The 27,678-nt window shown below is 41.4% G+C and overlaps 3 protein-coding genes across 3 annotated transcripts; 2 read left to right on the forward strand and 1 right to left on the reverse strand.

Moving 5' to 3' along the window:
- Positions 1-493: 493 nt before the first annotated feature.
- Positions 494-4,393, forward strand: echs1 (enoyl CoA hydratase, short chain, 1, mitochondrial). Its single transcript, XM_080481041.1, has 8 exons — positions 494-694; positions 2,141-2,338; positions 2,480-2,607; positions 3,079-3,178; positions 3,260-3,364; positions 3,607-3,726; positions 3,825-3,892; positions 3,983-4,393. The coding sequence occupies exons 1-8, from the start codon at positions 604-606 to the stop codon at positions 4,046-4,048; spliced, it is 876 nt and encodes a 291-aa protein (XP_080337167.1). The 5' UTR covers positions 494-603; the 3' UTR covers positions 4,049-4,393.
- Positions 4,394-7,747: 3,354 nt separating this feature from the next.
- fuom (fucose mutarotase) lies at positions 7,748-9,736 on the forward strand. The gene is made up of 6 exons (XM_080482252.1): positions 7,748-7,864; positions 8,020-8,088; positions 8,518-8,588; positions 8,664-8,762; positions 8,837-8,910; positions 9,380-9,736. Exons 1-6 carry the CDS (start codon positions 7,780-7,782, stop codon positions 9,444-9,446), a joined length of 465 nt encoding a protein of 154 aa, XP_080338378.1. The 5' UTR covers positions 7,748-7,779; the 3' UTR covers positions 9,447-9,736.
- LOC308121152 (uncharacterized protein) lies at positions 9,730-27,339 on the reverse strand. The gene is made up of 6 exons (XM_080482251.1): positions 27,243-27,339; positions 18,209-18,395; positions 10,973-11,041; positions 10,779-10,833; positions 10,613-10,650; positions 9,730-10,525 (listed from the first exon to the last, which is right to left on the reverse strand). Exons 3-6 carry the CDS (start codon positions 10,978-10,980, stop codon positions 9,841-9,843), a joined length of 786 nt encoding a protein of 261 aa, XP_080338377.1. The 5' UTR covers positions 10,981-11,041; positions 18,209-18,395; positions 27,243-27,339; the 3' UTR covers positions 9,730-9,840.
- Between the last annotated feature and the right edge of the window lie 339 nt (positions 27,340-27,678).

Below are 27,678 nucleotides of genomic sequence, written 5' to 3' on the forward strand. Positions count from 1 at the left end.
CCAGAGAACATGCAAACGACAAAACAGCTTATCCCAAATAATATATATGAAAATAGACGGACCTCAGAGAAAACAATGAAATGGTTATGGGAACCCATGTATTGAGATACAACGTTTTTTGTAGTATAGTGGTATACAACTAGTTAACCCTGGGTCAAATTCCAGCATGGTAGTACTTATAAGTATTATCTCGCTAACATATCTATTAAAACATATCCTATTGAATATGTTTGCAGTGCAAGAAAGACTTGCTGAAACCAAATTTTTTCTCGATAGTCTCCAATCAGTACAAAGCAAAGGGTTTCTTTTGTGGTAACTTAGTACATTTTGACATGTGGTCGCACACCAGAAGTATGCAACAGTGACAAAAAAAATTCAGATTGGAAGTATAAAAAAAAATCAACCATCACATGAATGAAGGAAAATAAATACAATCTATTAAAATTAGATTGTTGTTACACGCTGCCTGCTGTTCCCTCGGCGAACAGTAAGTGGCGATAACGAGCTTTCTTTAACGTGTCACCCCAAAGACAAGCACTAACAAAGGAGAAGCAGCAGAGTCTTGTCTGCTACTGGATCAAGTTCCCACTCCTCCGTCTAAACATGTCTTTTCTCTGCCGAAGTGCCGCCGTATTGTTGAAGCCCTGCCGGGCCGCTCCGGCCGTCCTGTCCGCGGCTCGACTCTACAGCTCCGGTGAGTGTCGACACCGCGGCCCGCCTCCGTTTGTTGCTCCTGCAGTCACAATGTCAAGATGCGTCACTGCGTGTGCGACGCGCGTGCAACTGACAGACTCTCAGCAAATAAATGTCCACAACACAACTTTTAGTTTCATAAATGTTTCTCGCATGCCACTCTCTGTGCTTTGGAGGGAGTTTCTTGCGGATGTCTGCGTTTCTCTGGAGTTGTGCTCCACATGTCTTTTCAGATACAAACGCTTCTCATGAGCAAAGTTTCGCAAAGAATCTGTCTTCGTGTTGGAATCAAAGAATATATGTCGAACTTGTGTGCGCCACAGTGAAATACTGTCATTTCAGTGACACTGAATTACTCCTAACGTTCTTTGAGTCTTATCTGAGTCTTGAACTTTGACCTCCCATATGGCTGAATGATTGCTGGAACCCAGGAGAAAGAACAGCAGGAATGTGGGGATTTTCAGTTTAAGACTTTTTTTCATATTTACCGGCTGCTATTTTATTGATTTATGTGTTTTTCAAATAACCTGCATGGCAAGTTGATTTAGTCATCTAAACAATATTTGAAAACAATTAAAACATCCTAAAAGGAATCACATCAGTTATGTTGGACTCATACTTTATTTTCCATTTTATTAAGTTTAGATTAACCAAGGCTTTTCCATCTAACTCACAATGATTACTGGTGTGACAGTTTACTGATGCTGAAATATTCCCTTTCACCATGGGATTCTGCAGTTCATGTGTAATACATCAAAAATGTTAGAAAACTTTAACAATTTCATTTAAATTCAACATGAAAATGTAACTTCCCAATTGTATTTAAAGTTTTCTAAACGGACCTGGGCTTACTTGTGACTTATTCTTTTTCTTTGCTTCTTTTTGACGTTGAGACATTGGCCTTTCACTAACATGGAACTTTTCACTAGATCGAAACTAGTAGTTTATCCAGACAATGTTTATTAAAATGCTTTTTTGATCACATGTCTCCGAAAGACTTTGATTAATGATGTAACTGTTGATCCTTCACCTTTTGAAGAATAAATGACCTTTTTCATGTGAAGATAAGTTATATTAGCTCGAGTCACTTTAGTGAACCATTTACCTGCTTGAGAGACTGAAAGTAGTTCAGGAGTTAAGAGGCGACAGTGCAGGGTGCATAAAGGTCTTTAAAAGACTCGGTGAACTGACATAATCAATTTGAAAAAACCATTTGTTTTTAGCGTGATGGTATTATGGTGAGTCATTGAATCTTGAAACAAAGCAATTTCCTGCACAAGATCAATAAAGTTTTCTCAATGTACTGCTGGAAACTACAGAATAATGTGTAAAAGTGTTCGGCCACATTATCCCTTGTTTACAGTAGTTTTTTGTTTTTTTTTCCCGGAGTTGTCTGAACAGTAACTTGTGATCTCCCCTGACTGTCGGTGTCGTTGTCTCCATGTAGGCGGTCAGTATGAGTACATTGTGGTGGAGAAACGAGGCGAGAGCAACAACGTGGGTTTCATTCAGCTGAACCGACCCAAGGCTCTCAACGCCCTGTGTGACGGGCTGATGACGGAGATGGGAAAGGCGCTGGACGCTTTCGAAGCAGACGGCGACGTCGGCGCCATCGTCATCACCGGCAGTGAAAGAGCTTTTGCTGGTGAGGGTTTTAAAGACATCTCCTATATGTACTTTATGGATGTACTTTGTACTTTACCCTCCTGTTACATGCACCAGATACCCATCACACTGTTTCAAAATGATTGGAGGTTCCCGTTCTTGCTTTTTTTTAACTTCTCAGCCGGTGCCGACATCAAAGAAATGCAGAATCGAACCTTCCAGGAGTGTTACAGCGGAAACTTCCTGGCTCACTGGAACAAAGTGTCCACAGTGAAGAAGCCTGTGATCGCAGCTGTCAATGGATTTGCTGTATGTGGCACATTTTAGGAATACTATTCAATATATTTCTTGTAATTGTAGAGTGGCAAACAGATTTTTGGCACGTAAAAAAAATGAAAAAATGGACAACACAAATGACACGGATACTTTTTCAAGCAAGTAAATGGACGCGCCAAGAAATGAAGGGTAAAACAAACAATCACAAAACTACAGCAATTAATGACGTACAGATGAATGATGATACTTTTTCTACAGGGAGGAATTTCTCTCCTCAGTTAACAACCTGCTGTCAGTTACAATGCTTTAGTGATGTGATGCAAATCCACTCAGCAATGACATGGAGTCAGTAAACCTTTGTGTTTTTGTTTGCTGCAGATATGTGTGAAAGATTCTTACTGTGAACTGTGTGTCGTTCAGCTGCCCTGTGCAAATCAGTGATACTCTGGTTTAAATTACCCGTTCTCTGTAAATCTAATTCACTTGCTTGTTGTCATACTTCAGCTGGGTGGAGGCTGCGAGCTGGCGATGATGTGCGACATCATCTACGCCGGTGAGAAAGCACAGTTTGGTCAGCCTGAAATCCTGCTGGGGACCATTCCCGGTAAGAGACTCATCTAGTTTTAGTTCCTGTACCTGACTCCACCTACTGGAGTAGCACCTCAGGATGTTTCTTTGCCTGTAGGGGCGGGAGGCACCCAGCGGCTGACTCGTGCGGTGGGCAAATCTCTTGCTATGGAATTGGTGCTGACGGGAGACAGAATCGGTGCTCAGGAGGCCAAGCAATCGGGTAAGGGCAACACTGGAAGAACATGTATCCTGTCAATGCTGAAACTAAATGTCTTTCAACAGACTAGTTTCTTGTTACTTCACTTGTATGCAAAAACGTACATTGACAAGAATCTTTGGTCATCAAAACCCAATGGGTCAACCTTTTCAAGGTGTTCCAGGGTTATCGCCGTCGTGCCTGATAAACCGCCCAGCCTTCATCTGTTTGTTATGCTGGGCTCAGCAGCTGCTCGTGTTTCCCAGGTTTGGTGAGCAAAGTGTACCCGGCGGACCAGTTGGTGTCTGAAGCTATTAAATGTGGGGAGAAAATTGCATCCAACTCCAAGCTGGTCTCTGCGATGGCCAAAGAGGCTGTGAATGCAGGTGTGTAAAGCCTTTCTGCTCACTCCAACAGGTCGAGTATTCTAAGCTGCTGGAATGTCAGTTTTCATCTGACTTGTGAGGACTCTCTGTGATTGCAGCTTATGAGCTGACCTTGGCTGAGGGCAACCGCCTGGAAAAGCGTTTGTTCCATGCTACTTTTGCAACAGTAAGTCCCGGCTGGCGCGTGAGAGGAAGTGAGACACGCTCTTGTTTGTGACGGTTCATAAATGGTTTGTACGTTTCTCTCCCGCTGCAGGATGATCGTAAAGAGGGCATGACGGCCTTTGTGGAGAAGAGAAAGGCCAGCTTCCAGGACAAGTAGAGCAAAAAGAGGAGAGCCAAGAACTCATGGTTCCCGTCATCACTGGGTCACTTCCTTCTCTGCGTTCTGCTGAATGATTCAATAATCGTGACGGTCGAGTATACAGACTCTTCACATTTGATACTCAACTTGCTCAAGAGAGACTTGTCAGAATCAATGTGTGCATGAAGATTGTTTGTATGCGCCAATGATTTGATTAGCAAGTGTTTGAGAAAACAGATTAGCCTTCATGATTTGTACTGACCTTTCCTTCACATGTGTCACACGTTTGCTGCATTTTGTTTGCAGTTGTTTTGTGTACATTTTACAAATAAAACTCTAAAATGTGTCGCAGCACTGTAACTGGATACTGGGTTTTTCTTTATTGTATGACGAGGGTCAGGGTATATTTTAATTTCATCTTGCTTTTTATGAATGGTTAAGCCTGGTGAGATAGGAGTATACCTGAAAACAATTTACCTCTGCACAGGGAGAAGATGCCAACTCCAAACAGGAAACTTCTCACTGCAAGAGAGCTGACCGCTACACAAATGTGTGGTTCTACTTATACCGACAGCCTCTTTCCAAACCAGTTCAGTCCAAAAATATCCATGTGAGGTTGATTTATGACCTGAAATTACCCGTATGTGTAACTATGTGACCTGTCCGGGATGTACCGTACCCGTTGTAATCTTGGATCCTCTCCAGGGCCAGCATGGCTCAACCTCTAACTAGTTCCTAATTATGTCCACCAGATGGTGCTCTTGAGCCGTTCGCGAAACTCGACGGGGTAAACTTGACTTGGTCTGTTGAATGGTTTCTGAATAACGGTAGAAGTTCGTGTTTTGGTCAACTAAGTGCAAAAAAAACAAAACGTTTGGAAAATGTATATGAATGCTTAGTTTACAAATTCACGTGTTATACTAAAATTAAGAGGGGGCAATCATTTTTTTTCTGTCAAAATAACGGATCTAAGGTCCTTTTGTTTCTGGTGAAACTATTAAGTCCGAACATATTAACTTTACAAATCGACATGTATGTTAGGGCTTGCACATCTCCAGTTTGCCTGTAAACATCGCATGAAACTACAAATGTCGTCTTCAAAGGAAACACCAGAACAAATTTGGTTAGAGTGCGCTTTCTGTCGCCCTCCAATCATCTGCAGGCAACTTTTCTCTCTCTGATCTTCACACGGAGGAGCCCCATATCTTCACAAGGCCATGGCCTAATTGATTTTTTTTTTTTCATTCAATATTCCCCTGGAGCTTGCTTTCTTGTCACCCCCTGGAACAAAACTTTAAAAAGGGATCGAGAGAGAGAAAAAAAGACCTCGTCTCCTCGCGCTGCGGGGACGCGAAAAGAAACTCCGCTTTGAGGCTACCGAAAGGTCAAAATAATAAATGTAGACTCGATTGAGGCTCCTCGCGCGGACAAAAGGGGCAAAACGTTACATTTTGGCAGCGCGGGCCCTCATGGCGTGATAAACTCATTTAAAGAAGCCGCAATAAAGAGAAAGCAGCGTGTGTCCGGAGAGGGAGAGGAGGGCTTCAGTCTGCCAGACAGGCCTGCATGGATCCTGACTGCAAGGGTCTTTTCTCATCTCTGCCCTTCAAGCCCCCTTCACCCCCACCAACACCCCTCAACCTCACTGCATCCCTGACACTCACTCAAGTTGGACGCTTTATTAACTTAATTCAGTCGATTCACATTAAATACCGGCGGAAGAAAAGAGAAGCGGCAACACAACGTTATCCAGTGAAAAAGTTGTGATTACTTCTATAATGTGTCCGGCCTGGAGAGATGATACATCATGCGTGGTGAAGAAATGTTATAAAGTTATATTTGCAGAGTGAAAGCCTGCAATAAAGTGCCAGCACACGTCTCCTGCGCATTATTATTACCAGCAGCTGTACAGATTGTAAAGTCAGTGAAGGAGCCCGCAAGACTCCTGCAACTGTGACTTGACTTTTATAAAAGCCTTTTTATATGCAGATCAGCTCTCTCTCTCTCTCTCTCTCTCTCTCTCTCTCTCTCTCTCTCTCTCTCTCTCTCTCTCTCTCTCTCTCTCCCTCTCTCTCTCTCTCTCTCTCTGCGGTCTATGGAAAGGATTCCTCAGCATTTTTTTTTCTCTGCTGCTATCCAGCTGAGAGCTTTTCTGGCTCAGATGAAACGGGCCGGGTGGAGTGAGGTTTTTCATCTGACAAATATTTTCATTATCTCACATTCTTGGCATGGGGAGACCGTGTCGGAATAACACATCCAACCGATATCTGCTTTGAATTATGCCCACCCAAGGGTGTCAGAAACAACACGGACCCCAAATTAATAGTGGGTCTGTTGAGCTAATGATACTACTCCAACTTCAGTCTTCTTATCTTCCTGTCTTTGGACGGTACAACTAAATTCTTCAATTATGTCAATTAAAACATATTTTATGTTCAGATAATTATCCAGTTTTGTTTTTTACTTCAGCCCGACAATCATATTATTTATTATAATTTATATATTTCATCAATGGATCCTCTTAAGTGCCTCCACGCTTGACTAGTTATGTGAGTCATTCATGATTTTATGCCAAGTTTAAAAAAAGAAAATAAATTCAACCAATGAAATTAGACTTACAGGGTCACATGACTGATGCTCGTCACACAAAGACAATGAAGACAGCGTTGCATCAAGATATATTTTGGACTTTTTATTTGGATGGGAGTTTTTTTGTTATGTTTTGTTTTGTTTTTTTATGGCGCTCAAACGATTGCTAATGGTGCGATTACAGCACCTCGTTGGGAAAACTCACAGTTCCCATTTGTGAAAATACACCAGAAGAAAGTTGTCAAACTGGGAAATTTCCCACTTGGAAAGTGTGAGGTTTCTAAGAACCACGAGAAAGTCTGATTTATGAAAACGAGAATGAGCCATGTGATGAAATGTTTTGATTTGGCGGCAAAGTACATGTTTTAACTTTCACCAAAACCACTGCAATGTTAACTGATCTCAGACCTGTGTAGTACTCCAAATACATAACTTTTCCAGTGTGAAACTCCCCATTTACTGATATTTTCCCAATTGAATATGGGAATTTTCCCATCTCCCAATTACTCATGAATGCATAAAACAATAAAAAAAATTTGTCCTTGTCTTTATCTGTGAAATTATATACATCTCAGTAAGTTTCCGGATCCCAACATTATGGTCCCTGTTTGAGGGTGAACTTGCTAAAATACTCCACATTCTTCAATAGCTGTGTAAATCAGACGCCTATCTGATACATTTGATGGATGGTTTGCTGAAAAGAAATGATCCATTCTTGTTATTTATTTATTTATTTATTTATTTATTTATTTATTTATTTATTTATTTATTTATTTATTTATTTATTTATTTATTTATTTATTTATTTATTTATTTATATTTTTCCGGGTTCTGACCAGAGTATGCATTACTGATTCAAAGTGGTTGATATGGGTCACAATGAGCCGATTCCACTGTGAAACCAGGGAAAGCGGGTGGTTGGCAGAGAGAGACATGAATCAATATGAAATCGGTCTTTATTCCCCACATGAGAGACCGCAGTTCCAAACAAACACGGCCTCCTTCTCAGATGGGATGGTTTTTTTGGGGTTAAGAGGCCGTTTTTAGTGGAACACACACACACACACGGTGACACAGTAAACGAAGTGGTGAGTGGTGTGCAGTGAATGCTCTTGGTTCGCTCCGGTAGTCTTTGTGTGTTTGTGTTCCGGGTGTCTGTCATGGTCGTGCTGAAGGGAATCCCCTCGGTTTTATCCCCCGAGCTGCTTTACGCTCTCGCTAAAATGGGCCACGGGGATGAACTGGGTATCTATCATCTATATATTTACCTTCACACACACAACCTGTGACACTCATCTACATCCATGGCAACACAATACAAAGAGTGACTCATAGACCTGCAGCTGCTGCACTGAGTTCATTCAGTCACGCTATTATCTGTATTTGTCTTTATATTTTAGTCCTCGCTGATGCAAACTTCCCAGCGTCTTCAATCTGTGCCTGTGGCCCGAAAGAGATCAGAGCCGACGGTAGGTAAAGGCCGGGAGTGGAAGTAATGGATTACAAATGCTCAGTTTGGTACAATGAGGTAATATTTTGGGGTACTTCTACTTTGATTCTCATTATTATAGTAAACTATGTAATGTCCCTCATACTTGAGTATAATTTACAAACTCCTGCATAGCTACTGAGTACCCCCATTTTCATCTGCAGCCCAGGAGCCTTTATATGTTTATTCTGCTCACAGATAAAAAGAAATCTGCTTTTTATCAACGTTTGTTTTTGAAACAAATTTCGAGAAGAATACTTTGTACTTTAACTTGAATATTTTTTAATGAACAACATGCTTCCTTGGAATTGAGGGGGAAAAAAAGAGCAATATAACGTTTTCAGAACTTCTTCCACCTCTGATAATGACCTTACTTGCAGTAAGCTGATGAAACAGTTTTATTCTGAAGGTTTGGGAATCCCACGCCTTCTGGAGGCCATTTTGAAACTGTTGCCCCTGGATACCTACGTCCCCTCTCCGGTACAAGAGCAAATGGATTTTTGTCACTCTGTCTCATCTCTGAAACCTTGTCAAGTTTGCGTTGTGTTCCCTCAGGCTGCTGTTATGGATCTGGTCGACAGCGACAAAGAGAGATGTTTGGCTGTTCCTGTGTGGGGCACCTACACGCTGCTCATTAGTCAGGCTGGGTCGGAGGTGAGAGACAGCCCCTGAACGCTGCACACAATGTGTAAAACACAGTAAACCCATGTTTGTTTATTTCTGTTCAGACCCCTCTAGAGATGGTGGAAAGGTTTGCGTTCTATGAACGAGCCAAGAAGGCCTATGCCGTCGTAGCAACAGGGTGGGTGTCTTGTTGTTTGTTTTTTAAACTCTTAATTGAAGAAAAAAGGAAGACTTTTGATAAAGCACCTTGTCCATCAACTAACACAAGCAAGAATGCATCTTATGGACTTTTAATTTTTGTCTGCAAAGGAAGACACCAACACCAACCGTGCAACACATGCCAACAGAATGTCTGTCTCCAGATTGATTTCATCAAGCTCGAGATGTTTTGAACAACTTCCCTGCAGAGTTCCAAAAAAACCTATGTACCGAAAAAAGAAATAGGCCCGGAAGGCAGAGGGTCATCAAATACTGACGCCCTGTCTGGTCATCAGGCTACTTGGCTGCATATGTCAGATAATCGAAATCTAAATGACAATACATCAACTTCAACCTGGATTTAATAAGAAATGACCATTTTTATAATCTGCAAATAATCATTTTCAACTGGACTTTGAAAACCCAAACATTTTCCTGTGTGTCCTCAGGGAAACGGCTCTGTACGGGAACCTGATACTGAAGAAAGGCGTCATTCCTGCTGAGCAGCTGCAGTGATCAACTCCCAGACCATCATGAGTTCTTTAGATTAATCCTTCATGCCTCATATGAAATTGTTCATGTCAATATTTCTGTCACCAATATAATGCAGTGTTTTCAGTTTGAATCAAAATGTTGTTGTTTTTTGTTTTGTTTTTTACAATAGCTGGTTGCATAAATACTCGGAGTTTACTTGCAGTATATGTGAGCTGGCATTTGTGTAATTTTATACATTTAAATTTTACTTTAATAATAATAATAACAACAAAAACATCAATAAATTTTATGACAGTGCAGCATTGATTGTTTCATCAACTCAAGTTTAATCAAATCAGTTAATTTTCTGGACAAATTGAAGCTTGACTGTGTCAGAAGTGCATCTGAAACGATAAAGAGCTGATTTGTAGAAGAGTTACTGATGGTGGAGGTCATCCAGATCGTCCTCTGGCTCTGTGTACCTCCTCTGAGATGGATATTCGACGGGAGCAGCAGCTTTTGGAAAAACGTCGTCGCGTTGAAGGACGGGCAGGTCTTTGTGATACAGGTCGTCCAGGTCCTCCTCAGGTTGAAGGTGAACTCTGCCCATACTCGGACCCTCGGCCTCATAACCGTCCTGTGCAGGCTGATAAAGCTCAACCTCATCTGTCTCAAAGAGCACATGGCGGGCCTCGGCATCACGCCTGTATTCAGCCACCAGTGGGCCCAGGTATCCATCCAGCTGCTCCTTTGCTCTGCGGTAGACTTCGTCCAAGTCCTGCTCAGGTTTATCAAACGCCACTTCACTGAAATCAGGGTGGTGTTCGTCGTCTTTATCCTGCACTGGTTCCTCACTGAACTGGATGGCGTTTTCTCCCTGGAGTGGTTCTTCCTTGGTGTCAGCGACGGGGTGGAAACCCTCCCTTTGGTCTTCGAGATCAATAAATGATGGATGGTACAGCTCATCTAAGTCCTCTTCAGGCACTGGCGGCTGTTTGCCGCCGTCAGTCATTCCATTCCAAATCTTCATTCTGGGGTCAATGATATACTGAATCTCATCCATGTCCTCTGGGGGCTCGACTTCCTCTACCCACGACATCTTTCCTTTGTCATCTAAGGATCTGAAATAAGTATATTAAGTTGTCAACATGCATTTCTCAAGTCTAACAAAATGAATTATTTTAGTTCTAGTTTAATAAACAACGTACACTATGGTTTCCTGCAAGGCTTCCTCTATGAGTTTACTCTGCAAAGAAAAAACTGATATTACATAACCACCAATCCAAATTCAAAGAAGTGTCCAGACATACACACTGAATGAATTGAAAGAGTAAAAGCTACGATATTCTGAACAAAAAGAAGCAGAGCACATACCCAAGGCTTTGCAGTGACATCAAGTGTCAGCAAAACACAAACTATCAGAGAAATTCTGCAAGTAGAAAAGACTTGAGGTTCAATAAAAAATACACAAGTCATTGTGCAAATACCTGAAACATGAAATCCATAAAGGGTTTAGGATTAAAAGCAGGTTAGGACAATTTAAAAAAAAACTATTGTAGCGTTCGTACCTGAACATGGTGTTCCCTTCTGTTGTCGGCTCAACGTTTTATAATAGAAAACCTTCGCCAGCTTAACTGCTGTGGAAACAAAGGAGCAAAGTTCCACCAATGAACCTTTTATATTATCTTGACCTTTGAACCCTCTCAGTACAGGTGCATGTAGTTCTTTATATGACTCCTAATCTATCAATCTTATTCTCCTCTTTAAGTGCAGGTTAAAGACAAGCTGATCCTGTGATTGTTTCTTTTATGTCCTCAGTGTGAGATTAAAGTTCAAACTAAGTTTATAGTACATCCAGTATATTATTACTACCGCAGTATGTTGTTAAATCACACTTTGCAGCTGAGGAAAACAAAATGCAATGAACACTAATATGACTGTTTTATTGTGTCTTTGATTTTTACTGATAATATAGGACCATCAAATTGTTTTTAGCTCTATGTTTTAATAATCATTCATGTACATCACTTTGCTAATATCTAAGTTATGTTTGTTTGGACTGCAAAAACTTAAGTCAAACCTAGATTTCTCCATCACTTCAAATTGTCCTTTTAAATAATCTCAAATATTTATGTTTGATCATATTTAAATCAGGAATATCATCACTGCATGGCTAACTACTACGCCACCATTCAGCCCTGCTATTGTAAAGATATTTCTGTAGTGTTATCATCATGAGGAGGATGTTGGTGGTTCTGAATAAAAAAGTTTAAAAATGCTGCCCGAATAAACATTTAATCTGGTGTTTTTTGTATTGATGTTGGTCATCCTCTGATATTTGATAAAACACCTTCTGACGACAATAAGGTTGTTTTTAACAATACTTAGGATTACATCCCAGAATCCAGCATCACATAAATATATCGATATATTTTAATGGAAGATTCAGTGTAAGCGTACCACTTGAGCTCAGATCTTACACGAAAACCTACTTCAGATTTACAAAGTATTATCAGAGTTATCTTTTTACACACACACGTGTATCAGCTCTGCATGTAGTCGGCGTCGCTCTCGGTCTCAGCAGCTAGTCAAGTAGCTTATTCAGAAGAAAAGAAGGTGTGTCTACAAATAACTACCAAGTCGTGCATGTATGCACAAAACTCTCCAGTACCACGAGGGATCGATGCACACCCGTGCTCCCTCGGCTTGGCTCACTTACACGAGAGTTTTTTCAGATGCAGAATGAGTCCTACTGTGTTCAGCTTCAATCATTGAAAATGACTAATTACCCTCCACATACACATCCACTGTTGGGAGGACATATTGGAGGCAGATGATGAGTGTGTGATCTTGGTGCCAGAGGCCGCACTTACTGAATCAACTGTGAGTGTGTCAGCTCTAATTTAAGTTCATGCCAAGATCCTATCACGCTGTAGAACTGCTGCGGAATAAAACACCTCTGTGTTTAATGAACAGACTAAGTTCTTTGAATTACAACTCAATTATGAAGCACAGTTTCCGATGGGTGAACTCTGGAATAACATTAAACATCTGTAAATTGAAACACGCAGTCATAAACTAATTTGACTCGTATACAACAACATGAATGCAGATAGAGGAGTTTGATTTCATTTCAGCGTCGAGGAGTCCCTCCGTTCAAACCACAGCTGCCAGTATTGCAGTGAAATCTCACTTCTCCTCCTTCACAGTTCAGCCCTCCGAGAGCGAGTCATTAGGTGAACATGTGAGTTAATAAAGTGTAATGACAGCAGGATTCAGTACACTGGACAACAGAGCTGGAGCACCGTGACACAACACACACTTCCTGCTCCATGGAGATGGCTCCACGACGTCTGCTGCTTATCTGCCCGCTCTATCAGATCCATATGTACACGTCCTACATTACCCTCCTCGAGCCCCAGTTCCGGGTCAGCAAGTGGTCTGCTGCTTCTACCTAAAAGGGTCTCGCTCACCAAACAAATGCCAGACATGTTTGAAACTGTCTGCAAAATACTGTCAATAAAACAACGACTTTTTTACTCTTTAGTCCGAAACGTTTGTTACACTTATATATTTCCTTACATTCTAAGAAAAAGAAAAAAAAAAAAGGGTTATAATGTTTATGTGTTGATATAAAGTTACAGGAAGCCTGAGTAAAAGGAAAGCTTGCCTGGTTTCGTCTAAATTACACAAGAGAAGTGAGGACATTTGGTGAATTATCTGTTCATTAACAATGCTTCTTTGCGTTTAATCTTCGACAGAAGGAAAACCTCTTTATTTTCTTTAAAGCTGGTGCTGTATTTGTAAGACGGATTTATGGGATGAGCAGCAGATCCTCAACAAATGGCATACATGAGTGTTAACTGAAACCACTGTCTTATATTTACTTGTGATCTTGTTATTAGGAAGCAACAGGAGTTTGACCCAATGTAAAGCACATGTTGATTTTCTCATCTGAGTTTTGATAAGATACCTAAAATATGAATTTCTTACATGTTTTAATACATATTTGTTTCTGGCCTTAAAGAAAAGCAATTTTTTTTATTTAAAAATAAAACCCTCATAGAACAATGCATATATCCATTTAGTTTTTAAAGATGTTCTATAAAGCTGTTACTGTAATGTGAGGATATTCAGTGATGTGTTCAGATTTTGCTTTGACAGCTTTAGAAGCTGTCACACGGTTTGATCTGCCAAGTGCACTACTGTAAGTTTAACTATAGTTCTCTTTTCTCATCACGATGTACTTGTATCTGGCTATAATAGCTGGCATGATGCACGAGCGCACATGTCTCACGATGGGAAAGACAAGCCTTTTTTAGAAAATAGAAAGAGAAAAATAAAGACCAGAATGAATGGAAGTTTTGATCGCTGTTGCCAATAAATGGTGAGAAAAGCACACATACACAGACACACACACACACACACACACACAAAAACACAAGATGTGAGCTAAAAATATGTTGGGTGTCTGTAACTATTTATATATACTAATAACTACTGATTTGTCCACCCCGATTCTTGGTAAAAACAAAACAACAAAAAAATCTGCTTCAAATGTTGCAGCTTGCAGCAATTTCCGAAGGAAACCACTAACAATGAACATTTGACAAAATGTCCCATTTCCAAGTATCAAATGATCATGGATGTTTCCATCAAAGGCAATGTTTCCATCACACACTGCTCGCAGTAACACGTAGTCACATATGTGTGCATTGAGCAGTCAGACACTATCGATGAAGGATGCTGAACTGCCTGCCAGGTAGTCCAGTCTGACCTGCAGGTTGACCTCTGGCAGCTAACCTATGGCTGGTGAGAGATCATCAACATGACAGCCAGCGCACCAGGGGGAGTTTGAGAAAATATGCATGGAAGCTGCTGAGATATTTCGACCAATGAAGTGACAGACCTTTGTCAAAATACATACGGAGAGAAATTTCAGATTTCACTTGTTCTTATTGAAAATCTTGAGGTCAAGTAGTTCAAACTAGATTTTGTGAAATAAATGTAAAAGAAGTACATAAACAAATTAAAAGATCATTAACGGAGACATTCTGGATGAATTCATACTTCTTTGTCACAAAACTAAGAGAGAAAATTTGGCAATCTCAAACAGTTCATTACTGCTCTGTCTTGTTTCTACTTGACTTGAAATGCCATCTTCATCAAGGTGTCTCCTCTGGTACAGAAACAAATGGAGAACATGATATTTAACGGGTGACAATCAGTCGGAGACGTCAGACTCCACATTAAACCTCAACACTTAATACCTCGCTGTTTGAAATGAAATGGAACACAGGAGTCACTCCCACACACTAAAACAATCATCAGCGCCACAACCTCATCATCACCGTCATTACAATCAGTAAATCCCATAAAGGTTGTCCCGGAGCGCAGAGCTGTATTTGAGGCTAACCGCTTCTCTGTCTTTACACACAGTCTTCCGTCATATCCCTTCACACTCACAACATTTAGGAAAGCTGGGGTTTTCAAAATAACTAAAATTAACTCAATGATCTACAATTACCTTAATTGATGCCTCACCAACATCCATTAAATACACATCAGACATCTAACGATGGAGTTTACTGCACGAATTACAGGGCTTTGGGAGGGACCTCCGTGGAGGAGAAGAGGCGAAAATGAAGTATAGTGACGACGGTCTGGTAAACCAGGGAGCTGTCGGGCTCTTGGTGCTGCCACAGAAAGAATTAGTGACCCATCTGCTCAACAGTTGCTTGCAGGCACTTTTTCAATGCTGCCTTGTTTGATAAGACTTCTCCCCGGTGAACAGGTGGGATTTTTAGGAAGCTGAAATCAGGCGACTGATGAGCCAGTCAGTCTGGTGCCCAGAGCCACCTCACCACCTGACTCCACAGCCTGAACAGACCGTTTTTGAGCGACAATAGTGCTGACAAACAGCCGAGGCAGTCGGGAGGAGATGGACCAGGATCTGCACAGGTCCACAGGAGACAGACCAAATGCTCCGTTATGTAAGTGGCGACAGATGAGAGGGAAGCTCTTTGTTTCGGAGGAGACACGCAGGAATATTGTTGACCTTTTTCGTCCGGGGACGCTCATCTGAAAAGCTGATCTGAGTACCGACATGAAAGATGACCATTAGCTCTGCTGTCTACTTTGGGTGACACTGTGCCAGCCGTGGAAATAATACATTATACACATAAAATAGTGAGGAGGGGGAACCTCAGGTGGTCCCTGACTTTCTCGCACACAAACATGCAGTGTGCCCTTCTCCTCCCTCAATCACACCCCTCATAAACTCAGTAAACATGTGGGAGCTGTTAAAATTTAATGGCTATTTACTGTGTTTTGTACGCTTCTCATTAAATAGATTTTCCACTCGAGGAGAACTAATGTTTTGGAAAACTATGTTAAATGAAACACACTTCATGCCAACACTTGGCACATGTGGCTCATGGCAGTAATTGGAGGCTCTGCTCTCTTTTGGAGTAACTGAGTAACTGCAGGAACTTCACTACTGGCATGGAGTCTCAGTAGCTGTCTTAATCTGTATTTATTTTAATGACCTTGATTGTAAATGATGCAGGGCCCTGGGGGCCAATCCCCATCCTGGACTTGATCTGGGACGTTCTCAGTGTGAGCTGCCAGTGCCAACCGCTGCACTGCTGTTCAGCCTTCATCTCATTTTATAAACGTGTTTTTTATATTTGTTTAGATGAATTATGCTCCATTTTTTCAAACTCACAACTATATTAGAATAAATGGATGAAACAATAACCATTTTTTAAAAATCACTTTGTGTTTCTGCCATAATTAACAGAAACATTTTAAGAACTATATAAAATACTTATTTTGATGGAACACAAAGTCTCTTTTCTTTAACTATGTATGAACCAACATAGGCTGGATGTTTTTCCTCATCAAATCTGTAATCGGTGCATTATAATCTTCGTACTATTTTAATAACTTGGGAGTAACGCAGTGCTCTCTGTCTTTTTTAAAGGAAGGCCTCGGCAGGGTGGAGTACATCAAACACAAAGAACAAAACACAATGGCACAGAGAGTGAGAGACAACATTGCCCCTCCGGCCCCAGTCACTGAATGCCTCCTCACTGGAGTCCACAGCAGCCCTAGCTGCCAGCTGGAGTATCCCTAACCTTTGACCTCTGACCTCCAGACCCCGAATTTATCACAGGGTCATCAGATGAAGGAACTCCAGTCCTCAGAGGTGCTGTCATGTCAACGAGCAGTGGCCGGGCAGTGAACACAGGTGTTGGATGTTAATACAGGTGTTAGCAGAGCATACAGGTGTTGTAGATGCTCACTCTGCTGCTTCCACTTCTCAACATTCGCGGCACGTTCCACCCGTCTGTCGCAATGTGAATTTGTGCATCTCTCCGAGTTTGCGTGTCACAGTCCCATCTGTCCTGACGCTCCTGGGTTAAAAAGAGGATCCTGCTGTTCCTTGATGGAAAGCTGCCTGCTACACAAAGATCCGGTTACAAGAGTGCTGCGCTTTCATCCTTATTAAAGAAACATGTGCCAGCTCTGAACAGCTATGTCGGCGGATGGGGCTCTCTACGCTCTCTGCATTTAGGTTTTTTTTATTTTATTTTTTTTTTCAATTCGGACAGGATTTTACACAGATATGGTCAGTTTAAACATCCCTTTAAAATAAATAACAAGTTCACCCTGTGAGAAAATGTCGTGTCAAAGAAAGTGAATGTGCGTTATCCCTCATATTTGTGAATATTCATATTTCAAATAACAAAAGATTTCTTTGTTGCTCAGTCAAATGGTGATCAATGACTCCCTGTTGACAAAGAATGAGCAACCCTGGCGTATTCACCTAAAATAATCGGTTTATTTTTTTTGTCTTCCACACAGCTTCCCAACCAACCTTTTGCAATAGGTTAGGGCATTTCTATCTTCATCTCACCTTTGTTGGCTCAGATCATTCTTTCTGTTTGTAAAGAGAGTTGGTATGACATTTTCAACCGTCACTAGTAATATGAGGTTTAACGCGTCCTCTTGGTTAAGTTCTTCTCTTGATTATCTTCTTCCTTGAAGTTTGTAAGCTATTTATTAAGATCCTAATCAGCTTGAGGGGCGCAGCAGAAGAATTCTATGTTATTACTGTTATTTATGGCATAATGTATCACTTATTTCACTTATTAGACATTAAAAGTTTAGTGGTAAACTTCATGTTGAAATCACTTTGAGGATCGAGCTTTAGAAAGATTTGCTTAAAAATTAAAGAGGATTTCAAATGTAAAGTAAAATATAAACAGTCATATATTCCAAACAAAAGCTTTGCTACAGGAGGCTGAGAACAATAATGGAGTTGTGGTTGAATTTCCTAGATTTTTCAGCACATATTGATTTCACTGTGCTAGGGCTTGATCAATACAAACTCTACTTCGTAATGTTTTCTAAAGGAGACCAATATTCTCCAATATTTGCATTTATTTAAATTAAATTCTAAGTAAGCTTAGATGCCTCCCAAAGATAAATGTTGTCAATATTCTAGGATATAAAAAGTAGAATGCCATATTTGTTGGCATAAAATTAATTAACTTTTTCCTTTAAAAGTTCTACTTCATGGAAACCCTCAATTAATTCTTGACTTGAAGCATGTATTTTTCTATTTTCACATTCATTTACTACAGTGTCGTGATTACATACTGTAATTGGATTTAAGTGGCCTTGCAACAAGTAAGGCCTCTTTCATAAACTGCAGCTATTGTAATGATCTAAGTTCATGACAAAGAATCGCTGCCACGTAAACTATCCTCGTCACAGTGAGAGGATGTGAGTCATACCTCTGAATCCGCTCCACAAGGCAGATTTTCATTCAGCGATGATGACTGTCCCTCCGATGTTTATTTCTGCGGTTGGTTAGGAGCGACTGTCTGTGCTCCCTGACCTCAGCTCCCAGACCCCGCTTTTGTTCCCACGCTGTGCCCCTGGAAAGTCTGGCTCCAACCTTTTCAAACCATAATTACATACCTGCCGAACACAGACGACAGCAGAGTAAAGAAAGACGCAGCATGAAAGGGAAAGTTGTTACCATCAGTGACGTGTGAGCACTTTCTGCCACTTGCTGCTGTGACTAATTTATGTTCAATAGGACCTCTGATTTCATTATGTTTTACCAAAATGAACTCAATGAGGAGTTATTCACCAGACTATCATCTGTGTTATCATCTGTGACAATAATCTAGAGAATATCCTTCAGTTTGCATGTTCTCTCTGTGCATTCCATGACTTCCGTATGCAAAATCACCACACGTTATTCTTTGTTCCAGTAAAGAACAAAGAAGAAAGTGTTCAAGAGAGAAAGAAAGAAAAGATGACCTGGTTGTGTTTTGAGTGAGGATGTTGTGGTTTTGATGATTTCTATGTTCCATTTCATTGAGATAGAATTGAAAAAAACACAATTGTGCTCAATGTATTGTTTGTACCACAGGAATTAGCATCTCTTTTATTTATGTGGCACATACAGTCACACCGACTGAGTACCTCAACAACAATTCACACAAACAAGAAAAATATGGAAAGGGAAAAGGTTCAATTTGGATCTAACGCAATAATGTTGCACTCTGTGTCCTCTCCAAATAAGCAAACACAAATTGAATCTCACGACAGAGGGTTACTGTTACAACGTTGGTTTCCAGAGCCCTGTGAACCTCTCCCCGAGGAAAGATGCTCGCCCAAATGGGATTTCACTAATGTCACAAAATCACTCCCAGCTGGTCTGGCGGCAGGAAATGCTTCTTTTTTTTTCTCAAAACCTCAGAGCAAATACTACACGGAGCGTGGTGCATTCATGAGTGTGTCTGTCTTCAGAACTTCTGTTGAACTGTCTGTCCTGGATTTCATAGTGTTTCACGTCCTCCGGGGCTGCGGTCACTGTTTGTCTCTGGCCTCTTCATCTCACTGCTGCCATGAGAGCCTCTATTCACCACTGAACCTTTCAAACGGGGCTGGCTAACTTCTGAAGAGAAATCGATTCCAGGCTTAGGAAGGTGTGAAGAAAGTCAGATCAGCATTGATTCCATTATGGTGGCAACAACCGGCATGAGGTCAGTCACGCAGTGACTGGAGGTCTGAGACGGTATTTAAAGGGTCTGATAGATATTTGAGCAGCCTTTGGTCTCCTGCTTGTGAAAGCAGTTTAGCAAAGAGGCAAACAGCCTGAGGCCAGCAATAACAAAGTGGAACTGATTAGAGGAGGAGGAGAAGGAAGCAGGGCAGGAGAATAAAAAGAGTGGAAAAATGAGACAGGGACTGATAGCATCTTCTTACTTAACGTAATTATGTGAGACAGCTAAAGGCTTCACGATCTCCCAGACCATGGTGTGTTTAGAAATGAAATGTAAACAATAACAGAAGAGTATGGCACGTGAATATTTCTGTAATTTGAGAGAGGGAGCTGGTGCTATGTGCAAAATTAGAATAAGGATAACCTTTACTAACATTGATGAGAGTTATACCAAAGTACTCAATAGGAATTTTACCTCAAGCTACTGATTATTAACTTAACATGATTTTGAAATCATTTTAGATGATGCACTTTATAAGATAGTGAAACTCACCTTTCCCATTTATTCTTAGGAAGTTCCTTGACTGCTTGGTTATTTACAACACTCCATATGACTTGTGCAAAAGCATGTAACCTTAATCACAAGATATTTTGCAGCAAAGTGGTTTTATTTTCGCATTAATATCTACATCGCTGAGCTTTTAATCAGCAGTGATTATCCAGATATTACCTTACCTTCGATGCAAACGGCAGTTTTAGATCTTAAAAAAAAAACGTATTGAGATATTGATTGGGGGGGAAAGTAAACAGCAAAATAAAGCAACATTCAAAGATCTCCCTTTGTGCTAATTTGTTTCAATTTTATCTACAGAAAACAGAACGAACAGAATCTGTTCCTGTTTCAATCAAAACTAATGCAGAATAATGACTTCATCTTAGTTTCAGGGATCATGGTTGAACATGCTTTCACTCTACAAACCTCGTCCATTATTAGTCTTGTCCTCAGACTTGCAAACCGTGTCGCCATTTCTCACCCCCTCGCTCACCCCACATCTCCGCTGCCAACTCCTATGCCAGTGAAAGCTGTTACTAATAAAAGTTAAAAAGCAGACTATGAAAAGGAGGTAAGAGGGAGCAGAGGGAGGTGCATTCTTTCCTGTCTGCATGAGACGAGCTTTGCCAAGGCAGAAGGGAGTCCCAGTGGTCTGGGACACGACTGGATGGGGAGGGAGGGGGGAGATGGGGAGGTGTGAAGAGGAGTGTCACCTCCGTCGCCCCAGGACTTGGAAAAGACATTTTGTTTCATCAGGTTTCAAAAGCTGCAGCAATTACGGCGGAGACGCGGGATGACAGGACATCTCTGCTTGGCAGGGGCAGAGCTAGAAAACGCTGAGGGGAAAGAACCACGCCTTCAAAAACTTTGAAAAAAAATAAAGGGGGGGGGACACTCATCCTCTCCTCTCTTCTCTCATCACCTCTCCGCGACATGGTTATAAGCAACACTAAAGCAGCACCCCAATAGCTCATCTCCATCTTCTCTGTGTCCAGAGAAGGCGGCCATTGTGTGCCCGTTCCTCTTTCCCCAAGTCAGTTTCCTATTGAGGCTCTGAAAAGGCCTTTGAGGGGCCCTGTTTTGGCTGTGCAGCTCACCTGCAGAGGGGAAACTATGGGTCTATTCTGAAGCCCAGCAGCTGCCAGGGCAGAGAGGCTGGCACCCAGTGGGAGAGAGAATAGCTGCTGCAGAGCTTTTCAATATGAAGCCACTTAGTAACAGAAGGCATGTGCCAAGCCCGCAAAGCCAGAATGAAGAGTCACCCTTTGGAGTTCACCAAATATCAGAGAAGAATTAAGACCATCTCCTCTTCGCTCCTACCATCTCCTTCACCCACTACGCCCTGTCTTTGTCTGTCCATTGTCTGGCTTGGATGTTTACAGAGTTATGATTCACAGGTAGCGAGTCACATACGACAAGAGGTGAGCAGAATGAAAAGCGAGTAACATTATTTGCAAAGTGCCGATCAACAGGTGGGCTGTAGAGCAGCAACGAAAGCTCACACGAGGAATCAGATGAAGAAAAGTGCGGATAAACACTTGTTAATGTTGAAGAGCAACCATTGAGCTCCTTGTCGTGATACAGCTATGACACCACTGCGAGGATATCAGTGGCTGCGGGCCTGTGAAGAAGCCTTCAACCACACAAAGCCCCTTTTCTGTCAGCAGGCTAGCTCCCACACTGGCGCTAATTTACGATGCCCTCACAGCAATTTCCACAGTCAGAGAAGTTCAATTGTGTTTTCCAGCTCATTAAGCATCGGCACAACAAAGCTTTCATCTTCTCCTTCATCTACTTCATCCACTCTTCTCTCCCTTCACCCATCTACCTCCCTTTATCCCGGCGTCCACTAATCTGCCTCTTTAACTAAGCACCAATCTTAAAAGTAGTGAAGGTGAAATGGACATCCTCGTTTCCAAACACTTTTCCCTCTCCCTACATTTAATGCAGTTTGTGTCTGGCGTTGTGTTTTCGGGTAAAGCGCAGCTCTTGCTCAGAGAAATCCCCCTCACGCAGGCGTAGGGAGAATTTAATGGTTGTTTATTCAGGGGCCTCTGCTGTGCCCTCCCATCCCTTTCAGAGCTTCATGAGACGACGCGGAAGCTATTGTAATCTCAGAAGAATCAACTCAGCATATTTGTTCAGGCCGTCGCTGCACTGAGATCACAGACATTCAATTTAATTTAATATATTTGAATTCCACCATATACATCTTTGTATAGGATCTGTTTTAGTTTGTGGGACATTCAAGGACAACTGAGTGGTGCATCTTCTCAACATTATGGGGAAAAGTGTGTGACCACAACCTCATACAGAGGGGAAGTGAGAGGAAGGGGCAATTCCCACCATCAAGATCGAGCACAGAAATGCCCCTAAGCAAGGCATGAAATCCAAATATGTTCCAGTTACGGCTTCACTGTGGCCAACATTATGAGATCCTCTGATAGATGATAATGCCAAAATTTACTGCTATAATCAACATGCCCACAAAATGTTTTGAAGCCAATGAGTCACAAGCTACTATGAAATATGTAAGAGAGGAAATGGGGGTCACGCCTCCTCTGAGAGTCACACTGCTGCAAATAGAAACAAAACAACTTGTTCTTCAACAAAACATTTTCTGTTCACTGAAAAATCATCAATGTTACTGGAGGCACATTAATACATAGTTTAGTATGACTCAGCTGTGCAGGTAAACACAGAATAAGAAAACATTTGAATGCAAATCAACTGTTCTGGGTTACCACTCTCTTTCTCTGTAGACCTAAATCTATTCTAATGTAAGAGAAAAACAGCTGAAGGTGAAAGATTAAGTTAACTTTCTGTAAACAGACCTGCCTGAACCTTACACACCAGGTCAGCGGTCTGCAAGCTTTATGCTCTAAAGACTCACTGTTGCCGCTCTTACACCAAAAGCATAATCTGTCAGGAGTCGCAATGCTCATTTAACCTTTAAAGTAAAACTAGCACAGCTTTTAAAGTTCCATCATATAGTGTTGCTATTTATAACAAAGCTGCAGTTTATCTTTCATTTTTGAAAATTAAAGAACCACCATTGAGAACACTGACATTTTATTACCCATTTTAACTGTGACAGACGAAATTATCAGACTGATGAAAAGCAAAACCAAAGACAAATAATCAATTAAAACTGGACTCCAATAAAAAAAAATAAAAAAAAGAACGGTCACAAATTTTTTTTGAAATGAAGTAGCAGATGAATAAACAGAGGCCTGTTTCAAAAGACATCAGGAGAAAAAAATGTAGACAAATAATCAGCATCCTATTTAAAATGAATTATTACATGCACTCTAAAAACATGTTTACCTCAAACCACAAATAAACTGTTCTTTTAAAAGATTGTATGCTAAGCAACTGATTTTTTTTTTAAACTGTTAATTCAAACTGAATTTGTAAAAGCTGCAAGGAGCCAACAGCGATATGTTGCATTTGACTCTAGATCTACACGTTGCAGACCTTTTGTTCAAAATATGGATTGATTGGGATCAACTGTAGTTTACAAGTCAGGACGCAGTCCTCCATTGAGAAACGTTCTGATAAACCAATATGTCATCTCAGTGTTTTTGTATGAACATGAAGGCGCAGAAACAGGTTTCAATACAAGAAGTGCAAGTTTGAAATTAGTTCACCAGGCAAACCTAACGCTCACAGATCAACACCATCAATGTTGCTCCTCTGCAAAAGTTGATTCATGAAAGCAACATATTGTGGTGAAGATGTTGAGAGCTTTGTAGTGTTTTCAGCTGTGACATTCAAGCTAAACTAACTAGCAGCTGGCTTTGAAAACACAAATATGAGAGGGGACTTAATTTCTACAAATTATTACTTTGTCTTTGCATCAAAATGCAATTTGGTTGCCCCTCTGTTATATCTTAAAAATGCCATGTATTCATCCTCCTTTCACAATTTGAATTGGGGGCTGTTCACGTTGAGGAAATGAGCATTGTTTTTTGGGGGTTTGGTTTTGTTTTTTCATCTGAATGTCTCAGCAGGTCATTCATCTCTCAACAGGTGCTGATGTGCGATTTGACACAGTTTAAATTCTCACAGCATGTTGCTGTGCAGCTGCCACCACTGCAGTGGTATTGTGGGAGATTGTAGGGAAATGTTTAACCTAATTTGCAAAACAGTCAATCGGCTGCCGCGGTTTGACACAAATCCTCACGCCATTTTCATCTACCACAGGGACACCGCCACTCGTTGTTCACAAAAGCATCTGACATTGTGCTGCGGTCTGACCTCACTCTGCTGTTATCCAACAGTGAGAAACTGATGCTGTGACGGACACATTTGTCATATTCCATGTAAATCGATGGACTGTGGAAGAAATGGATGATTAAGACAGATAAGAAAGAACACGAGAGTGAAGAAAGTATTGTGCCATATTTTGTGGTAAAAGTTGCCATTTACTGAACCTCAAAAAGGCTATAAATACTGACAGGACATGCCACTCCTTTGTGCCCCACTGTGCTTCTCTGAAATGTTTCTCTCATTATCCCCAGACGTTTCTGGTAGCGTATAGTTGAGTTTTGCAGTATTTTAAGCTTTGGACACTGCAGGGGGAGAAATATGCCTCTGACTGTTTGTTTTTGTAGACTGTGTGTGTGTCAGGTTTCTTATCCATTAGTACTACGATGTACTCCTGCTACTCTGCTGTCACCACCTTCATACTAATGATGCCTACATCTGCTATCGTGACCAGACAATAAAGAGCCTGCAGGATCATAATTTGACATCCCTGGCCTCTTTTAGTGGGTCATTCTCTAACATCATAATCGTCGTCATTATCATCACTGAGTGCAGCCTGCCATCCGAGTTCCCCCCTCTGCTGTCAGCGCCAGTACTGAGCTCAGTCTAACCCCTGGCTCGCTCCGGGTCCAGAGAGGGTGTCCGGTTCCCTTTGTCCGTCCTCCATTTCTCCAAAACTGCATCCATACAGCAACAATATCTCTGTGTTCACCTGTTAGCACCTGGCACTGCGGGCAAGACTCACCGCCGAGTCGCCCCGTCAGCCAAACACTCTGCTCATCTCTGTCAGACGCCATGTGGGACGCGCCTTCCTGTCACCAAACCCAATATCCTACATACAAAACACACAGAGGCATAATAACCCACTCGCTGCTGGCCTGTCAACACTTGCTCCTGCCAGCCGAGTCATGCTAACACACAAAGGATAAATGAAAAGCACTTAACCAATCAGCAACCCATCAGTTAATTACAAAGGTTTCGAGCCTCATCTGCCACGTGAGGCCCTCGTAAGTTGTGCAGAATAAACAAACGTCTTCAAAATAATACCCGAGACAGATTATCTAAGACTGTATTGTGATGTACAAGTGCACATGGATCAATTATCATTTAAACATGCAGTTTGACGTTGATTCGGCCTACCTTTTCTCAAGCTGAATCAAAGGGGTTTTGTCACAGCAATGATAAGCCAAACCCTCTTTGTAATAATTGGATGCTTTCAAATAGTTTTACATATAACTATACAACTATTACACTTAAGGTTAGCACGGAAACTTGTTATTGTACTTTCTTTCCATTATACTCACAATAAATTCAATGACGTGAATAAGTGTCTTAGTCAATAGTTTTACCCTACACCCTATTCTATTAAAATATATTCAGTCAAAAATTACAATAAATAAATTATATGTAATAGTGTGGCGGTTCACACTGTATTATAATTGTAGATGTGGATGGATGGATGACATCATACTGGGAAAAGGCACCTCTTACCCCCCCCCCCCCCCACCCCCCACCCCCCCCCCCCCCCCCCCCCCCCCCCCCCCCCACCTGATATTCTACTACTCTATGACACACTGACAAAATGTTGAGTGATAACTGAAGTCTAACATCACCTGAAGCAGGTGACTAAAGGGAGAAAATGTAAAGTTTTTATTTTTTTATTTTCTAACATTTGGTCAACAGGCCAGATCTGCCTGTGGATGCAAACAGAAAGCAGGAGCTCACGTAACACCGGGTGCTGACAGTGATGAGACTGACATGTTTTTGCAATTCCCTTCAACGTCAGATCAGATAAGGAGGCTCGTCACTGGGAGGACCTCAGGCCTTCCTCATCCTCGTTGGTTGGCTGGCATGATTGGGCCTGAGCAAACCTGAGATAGAGCCAAGTGAGCCTGGATGCCAAACATTATTCCAGTGATTGATGTAACACTCATATTAATCATACCACCGCAACTGCAATAACCATAGTACTTAAATATGTATGTATGTTTAAAACACAATAAATAACGCGCCGATGGTTTCGCAGAAGAAGCTATGCAACCCACACTGAGCATTTGATACTATGAAGGTCAGCTTGGAATGTTTGTGATCTACATTTACTGACATTTTGACATACCAGTGTTGGCAGATCCACTCAAACGCAGAATAATGTTCTGTTATGCTTCACCAGTCAGGCCTCTCGCCTCCTTTAAAGACGATACACGTTCACCACCACCAGTTCCCCTGCTGTGTGTTTCATAAATGTTTATCCCACAGCATTCAGGACCCCTCCCCAAAGTTTGCTTAGGATAACTGTAAGCCCTGCCAACGCTGATGAAAGAGAAAGGTTTTAAAAACTGAAATATAGTAAGCCTGCCTCAACATGTTTGGTTTGAGGGAAAAATGCTGTTCTGAAAATCAAAATTAAGTCTTCAAACAAATCTGCATTGGGTCACCCTCGGTTAGCCGAGCTCCACCAACAGGTCAAAGGTTCCCTGTACCCAGTGAATTATCACCACATCTAGAAGATGGGCAGATAAACAAAACATTAGCTGTTTCAAAATGATTATTTCTAAAGAAAACTCCTATTAACACATGAAGATTTCTACAGAAAATCATCACAATACAATAAAACCTACTTAAGAACTTGAATACTTTTCACTGCAATTTCATTCTAAGAGAAACTGAATTAATTTTTTTATTTAAATTCAGATATTTAGTCATTCATTGTAAAACAGTGGAAGAATTACAAACAAACAAAAAACACAGCCAGCTTGAAGTCTTCTTTGAAGCAGACGAAGAGTGCGAGCAGTAATATTCACAATAAGCAGAGGAGAAAGTACTGTTGCTCTAAATTACAGTGGTGGAGAGCTTGTATGGTTACCCAGCGATCTATCACTGTCACACCGAGGGGGAGAGGGGGGGAGAGGGGGAGAGGGAGTAGAGGGAGGAGAGGGGGGAGAGGGAGCAGACAGGCGCCAGGCGCAGCAGGATCAAAGCAGGAACATACCTCGGGGAGAGAAACAGTTAACTCCATTTAACCAATTGTCCTACAGACAGACAGTCAGTGTGCTGCTGCAGGCCCAACAGCAGTTCCCATAAGAGAGAGGGAGAGAATAAAAACCCTCTCACATATTGGGTTTCACTGAAAATGATTTGACTTGATTTGAAGAGCTGCAGAACAAGGCCAATTTGGACGGGCCTCTTCAATGGGCCCTTTACTGTCTCTCAAAGGGATTACACACAATGAACACAATGAGCTGAAATATGGCCATGGACAATTTGATTACAGGCCACAAGAAAGAAATTTACAGTGATAATAACTCTTTGGGAATAAAAAAAGACTGGTGTAAATCGTGGCCTTTTAATGAAGCACGGTGATAAACTATCAACACGTTGTCAAGTACAACTTTCAAAACAAGGCAACAAGTAACATCATTGTACAG

Source organism: Lipophrys pholis, assembly GCF_963383615.2.
Source record: "Lipophrys pholis genome assembly, chromosome: 15".
Classification (NCBI taxonomy): domain Eukaryota; kingdom Metazoa; phylum Chordata; class Actinopteri; order Blenniiformes; family Blenniidae; genus Lipophrys; species Lipophrys pholis.